Source organism: Labrus mixtus, chromosome 5, assembly GCF_963584025.1.
Source record: "Labrus mixtus chromosome 5, fLabMix1.1, whole genome shotgun sequence".
NCBI lineage: Eukaryota > Metazoa > Chordata > Actinopteri > Labriformes > Labridae > Labrus > Labrus mixtus.
Genome location: NC_083616.1, coordinates 25,252,840 through 25,259,137, shown reverse-complemented (window position 1 = coordinate 25,259,137; position 6,298 = coordinate 25,252,840). Strand labels below are relative to the sequence as shown.

The window sequence follows — 6,298 nt, the reverse complement described above, 5'->3', positions numbered from 1 at the left end:
CATATCAGTCCAGACGAGCTGAGATAACAGCGAGGAAGATAGTGTTATCCAAAATGTGTTATCTTTAGGATCATGTTGCTAGTCTTACATATCATGTTCTAAACAGAGTAAAGTGTCTGCACCAGTGTGGCATCTGACAGGCCAATAAATATCAAATCAAACTGCTGAATGTGTAGATCAGCCACAAAGATTTAAGTAACTAATAAGTGCTATGATACGCAGACGATGATCACGGGTGTGTTCACCTGTCAGAGGAACATGTGTGCGTTGAAATATGCAGATACTAATCGAGCTGAGCTCAGGGGATTAACTCCAGGCTGAGAAGACTGATAAAGTCCATTAAAGAATCATTCTCAGAGTGCCAGTAAGAGCTTTGATTCTTTCAAAACAAATGCAGAGGGAGTGTGGAGAAATGTCATTCATGATAACTTCAGAGAATGAGGATATTAAAGTCACTCTTGCCTATCAGTGAGGCAAGTAGGAAAGGGAGCTTATTTGTTACTATATTGGATTTACCTTTTTTCCCTCTCCCATTTAATCACTCATTATTTCATGGTTTTACCTCTAGGGTGACTTTTTAAAAAACCTCATTGGCAATTGTGTCCCATTCTCCCCCAGCCTGACATTAAAGGTTGTATTTTAATAGGAACAAGAAATAAAGTTATGCATATTTTGCAAAATAATTTACAACTAAATTACAACTACTTATTGTCTTAGGGTTTTTTTTTTTAATTTAAAGAGTGTTTGTATCCGTCTCTGCAGAGCTTTGAACATTTAAACATTTAAAGAGCAACAAACAAAACAATAGAGCTTTACAAAACTTTTGATTTGTCTGATTTGTTCCAAGACAAAATCAACCAAACACGTTTATTTTTCAATATAATTTGTATTAACACAGAAATATCTTCTACATAAGCATGAAAGTTAAAGAAAATCAACAGATGACTTCACTGGGAAGTGTATGAATCGATGTTTCGAGCTCCCGATCGTCTGTGTGGCCTGACCATCAGATACTTTTTTATTCGACTTTATGTAACAAGGAAGTCGTATTTGTAATATAAAAAGCAGCTGGAACATTGCGGCTGGTTGTAATCTAATAAAGTTTACCAAACTTGATTTGTTTGGCTAGCATGTGCACTGTCATTGTATTTCCAGGTTTATGGACGAATGACATCCTGACTTCTGAACAGCGCAGAGTCAGAGACAAATATTGTTTAATTCTCCAACAATTTATCAACGCATACTGCCTCACACTCTGCGCTCACCTCATGTTGTAAAGCTGGAAATAAGGTCTTCTAGCATCCTCAAGATTTAAAAAAATGATTTGCTTATCAGAACAATGGACACATCACTTGCTGGGATTCTGTGAAACATTATTATGTTTCTTTCGTTTAAATTAGAAAAGTCCCTTGAGTCTATCAGATTCAGAGTCTATCAGACTATGAGTTGTAAACTCAGAGAAAAAAAGAAATAATTTCTGTTAAATTTTCATGAGTTGTTGGTTCAATACTGCCTGTGATTTATTTAACCTGATAGTTAGAAGATTTGAAAAGAAAATGTCATGGGGTTTTTTTTTAAGTCTGGAAATATGTATCATTTTTTTCCTGATTAGTATTTTTCCATGGATGAAAAGTCGTACTTCTTAAATCAGAAAATACAAGCATCAATATAATCATCACACGAAGCAGTTTGTAAGCGAGTGGATGAACTAACATTAGGGACAACTGTGCAGGGTTCAATGTGAACAGATGATGAAAGAAATAAGTATTCAAGCTTAACCTGTACAGGTGTAGGATTAAATACAAAACAACAAAGAATAAAAAAACATTTACTTAAGAAGAAGGTTCAGTTATATTGTTGAAATACTGTTTTAAATACACAATTTTGAGTTCTTAAAATCTGGGGGGATTCAAAGACCTATAGAGCAGCTGCATGAAGAAAAAATGAGGAGCAGAACAGAACAGTGGAAGGTAGACTAAAAATATAAAATGAAAATACAAAATAGATCAAGAAGTTCATGTTTAAACTAAAGACAATCAGTTAAGTAAAGATATTCAAAGAACATCACATCCATGATCTTTCTTACTGTTAGTCCAGCTTTTAGTATTTCCCTCTTAAAGCTCCCGTGAGGATCTTTCTGTTTGTGCTGACTTTGGTGCCCCCTTGTGGACAAAGTGGTATGTCTTTTCTCTTCGTCTGATCTTGTCCTGTACATGCGTTGGTCAACTTTTAGGACAGAAAACTTCATCCTGCTTTCTTTTAACAGTCTAATGTGTCACTTATTGTGATTATTTGCTGACACATACCCCGTGGCACCAGTTATAGGTTATAAAAAAAAACACACCATAGAAAGAATCTTCTTTCTGATGTTCTCTTCTGCTGGTTATTGGAAGGCGTCGGCATAATTTTCAGACAGTTTCCAGGTGAAAACACCTCACAGGCGCTTTAATTAAATGTGATTTTCCTTGTTTTGACTGTAGAAACGTTATCTGGCAAATAAATAAAAACTGCTTCAAACACCTCACAATCACTTTTAGAAGATTTAATCAAAATGTTGAGACCAAAGTCCACACCTATTTTTAGAAGTTTAGTCGGATGTTGCCTGTCACGCTATCAACTGTCAGCACTTCCCTTTTTGTTTGTTTTTGCGCTCTCTCTCTCGCTCTCTCGCTCTCTCTCTCTCTCCTCCTTCTGACCCCAGATTCATTCTGTGTTAATATACAACCAAAGGAGGCCGTAACATCTCAGCCACCTCCCCTCATGTCAGACACACACACACACACCTTCCACTGCAGCTACATTTGTTTGTTGTGAAACTTCTGAAAATAATGTATTTGTGTCCTGGCAGGTCTAGATTGTCTCAGTCTTAGTTCAGTCCTCCTTAAAAACCTCCTGCCTGGTGTCAGTGTCATCAGGACTTGGTAAGAAACATATTTTCATTAGAGGAAGGTAAAGAAGAAAATAAATACCTGGTGATTAGGAGTTAAATGATCATGACTATGAAGAAGCAGCTGTGGTCTCTGGCCCGTACGTTCCTGCCGCTGGTGGGCTTTGCGGTGACCTGTTTGGGAGCTTACCTGATGTCCCTGCAGACTGAGGGCAGCCTCCTCTGGGGGGTCATTCCTGCTTACATCCTAATGGGGCTCGGATCTCTGGCTGTGATGGGAGGGGTCTTCTGGGCCGTCTGCCACAGCATGAAGAGCAAGATGTACAGGAGAAGAGGAGAACGACACATCGAGGTCTACGCCATCGAAAGGTATACAACCAGCAGATAATTCAATAAGCACAGAGGAGGAAAGCTTTACAGTGAAAAATCATTGTCATGGATTTAGTAAATTATCAATTTTTTCTGGAAAAAAAATGGCAAAGTGACTAAAATTTATTTTGGTTTAATCAAATGGAGTCATAGCATTTCCATCTTTAAATAACAGGGAGCTCAAACAATCAATTACTACTCTTGATTCCCTGTCAGATGTATAAAAAATAATGGACAATGACACATGATGATACAACATTTTTTTTAATATCAATATCAATTTAAGATATTCAACTTTTCTGGATACTTTGAGCGCTGCAGGAAAATGTCTGCTTTTTGTTTTTTTCTTTCAAATTCAGACAACGTAAGAAACATGCACATAAGACTGTATGAGAAATGATCTGTTTATCTGGGCTTTCAAAACTGACTGTAAGTTGATTGATGTAATAATAACAATAATTTAATCAATAATACAATACAATACATTTTTTTTTAAATAAGTAATACAAATAGGGTTTCCCTGAAAGTCTGTGCATTATGTATGCAAAAGTTATTTCAATGATTATTGTTTTAATTGATTTAAAGATAAACACATAAAAGAGAGGCCACTGGTAATACTGCACATTCAGCCATTCAAATAATTAACCAAAATGAACAGACATTTAGCAGTTACAGCGATAATACCACTTCCTCATAGTGACCCAACAAGGTTAGAGAAACGAAAGAAGTCCCATGACCTTCTTCACTGATTCTGCCTCACATTTGTTTAGACAGTGAAGCTTGATTATGAAACTTCAACATCTGGCAAACAAAAAAACATGTCAAAGTTATTTAATCCTCCCTACATGTTCAAGTACTCTTCTCCAGCTGAACTTAAGCTACAAATCTATTGTGTCTTTTCTTCTGCAGGCCGAGCTTCTTCCCTCCATCATACGAGGAGTCCCAGTACAGCCAGGCGACCCGTGATACAGCCTCTGAGGTTGTGGTGGAGGTTGACGGGGGGGATGTGATGATCCTCGCTCCTCCTCTGTACAGCACAGACAGCTCGGAGGCTCCAGACTGTACGTGGAGCTGGGAGCGACCTCCTCGGTACAGTCAGGTAGAACGCGCTCTGCAGGGAGAGGAGGAGCGAAGGGTGGCGTCGTCTGTACCCTGAAGGACAGACTGAAGGAAAATGAAGGATTCAGAGATTTCTTTTTTGACTGAGAAAAGAAAAGGGGCTTAGAAATATGAGATGACTCTACACATGGACAGATGACTCTTGTAATAAATGATGGACTACAGAGTGCGGGCCAACCTCTGAACTCTTATGTCTGTGCTGCCCATGTGAGCATGTTACAAGCTGTCTGGTTTAACTTTGGTTTGAAGTCATTGTAGCTCAAATGACTTCCTCTCAGGCGTCCCAGAGCACAGTTGCAGCTGCTGCATGTTTGACTTGAAGCGCTGCTTGTTGGTTTGAGAACAGTGTAAATCCACTTGGGTAGTATCATTGCATTGGCATGAGTGAAGCTACACCTGTGTTCAGGGTGATTTGTGTTATAGAATAAAAAAATATGCAGCTGTTTTGTTACATCATGATGTAGTGTTTGTGATCAGTGTGTGGAAAAAAACTATTCAATGTATGCTAAAGAAACATTGATCACCAGATTATTCTTCAAAGATAAATTGGCTGTAGATGAATCTTCTTATCAGGCAAAATCATTTGTAAACAAACACATTTTAAATTTGATTTTTTTTATAACAGAAATGTAATTGATTTTTGTAACATCAAATGAAATGCATTTACATTAGGAAAATGAAAAAGTATGCAAGAAAATGTTCCCCGTCAGACATGAACTTGGCATATCATAACTGCATAAACAGTAAAGCATTAAAGTCACACTATGCTCTTCAATTTAGTCCTAAAAGGGATTTATTTTTTAATTTGCATTACAGGCTTGGACAGGTCAAGGGTGAAAAAACTGCCTAAACATATAGGATAGGATAGGATAAAACTTTATTCATCCCCAGAGGGGAAATTCGGGCGTTACAGCAGCACAGACAAGAAAGCTCAAAATACACATTAAACAGAATAGATAAGATAAATAAAAATAAAAACAAAAACAAAAATAAAAATAAAAACATGGGGTATATACAGTAAATTAAAATATGAGCAGAAGACACAAGGTGTTCAAATTAATGTTTATTTCTTTTAACTAATACTTGAGACTTTGACAAGCCCAACCTTTGATAAAAACAAGTTTGCACATGTATAATGAGGTCTGCCCAGACTGGTTTTATAAATAAAATAACATCATTTGCTCAGTAGATCTCTGGACATACATCACAAAGGTAAGTTCATGCTTTTAATTTGACTATAAACCTTAGTTATTTGCATCCGATTCTGCGATCTGATGTTGTTAAACTATATTTATATATATATTCATAAACTGTATTTACATATATTTTTATAAACTGTACATTTCTCAGGAGGATAATATCCAAATTGTATGGGAAAGCAGTTTTGTTTCAGTGTTTGCTGAATGACCATGTTTCCTGCATATGTCACCATAACATGTCCTAAAGCTGTTAATAGATTATGAGCTCTCTCTCTCTCTCTCTCTCTCTCTCTCTCTCTCTCTCTCTCTCTCTCTCTCTCTCTGTCAAGCACACGCTGCTCAGTTGAAAAGTTCACGACAATAAAGATACGGAGCAACAATGTTTTGTAACTTTGCAGCTTGTTTACCTTCATGCACATTATTAATGAAAAATTGTTGTTGGAACTTTTTTTTTTTAATTAAGTACTTTGACAGAATGTCTTATCTATTAGACTGTGACTAGTGATCTATATCATCTTAAACAAAAACCGTCTTGAACCACAAATTCAAAGGTGATTGATCCTCATCCAAACACAGAAGTAACCCCTGACATTGTGAAACAGAAGCATGGGGCAATAACCTGTAATGGTTGACTGGCTGACTGAGTGAACACATCCTTGCGGATATCCACTGGCATATCCTCAACTCATAACGACGGCAATCAGAGTGTTTATGAGTTCCTGCT

General features: G+C 37.0%; 1 protein-coding gene across 1 annotated transcript; it reads left to right on the top strand.

Moving 5' to 3' along the window:
- Positions 1 to 2,751: 2,751 nt before the first annotated feature.
- LOC132974612 (transmembrane protein 252-like) lies at positions 2,752 to 5,150 on the top strand. The gene is made up of 2 exons (XM_061038785.1): positions 2,752 to 3,256; positions 4,166 to 5,150. Exons 1-2 carry the CDS (start codon positions 2,988 to 2,990, stop codon positions 4,410 to 4,412), a joined length of 516 nt encoding a protein of 171 aa, XP_060894768.1. The 5' UTR covers positions 2,752 to 2,987; the 3' UTR covers positions 4,413 to 5,150.
- The last annotated feature ends 1,148 nt before the right edge of the window (positions 5,151 to 6,298 follow it).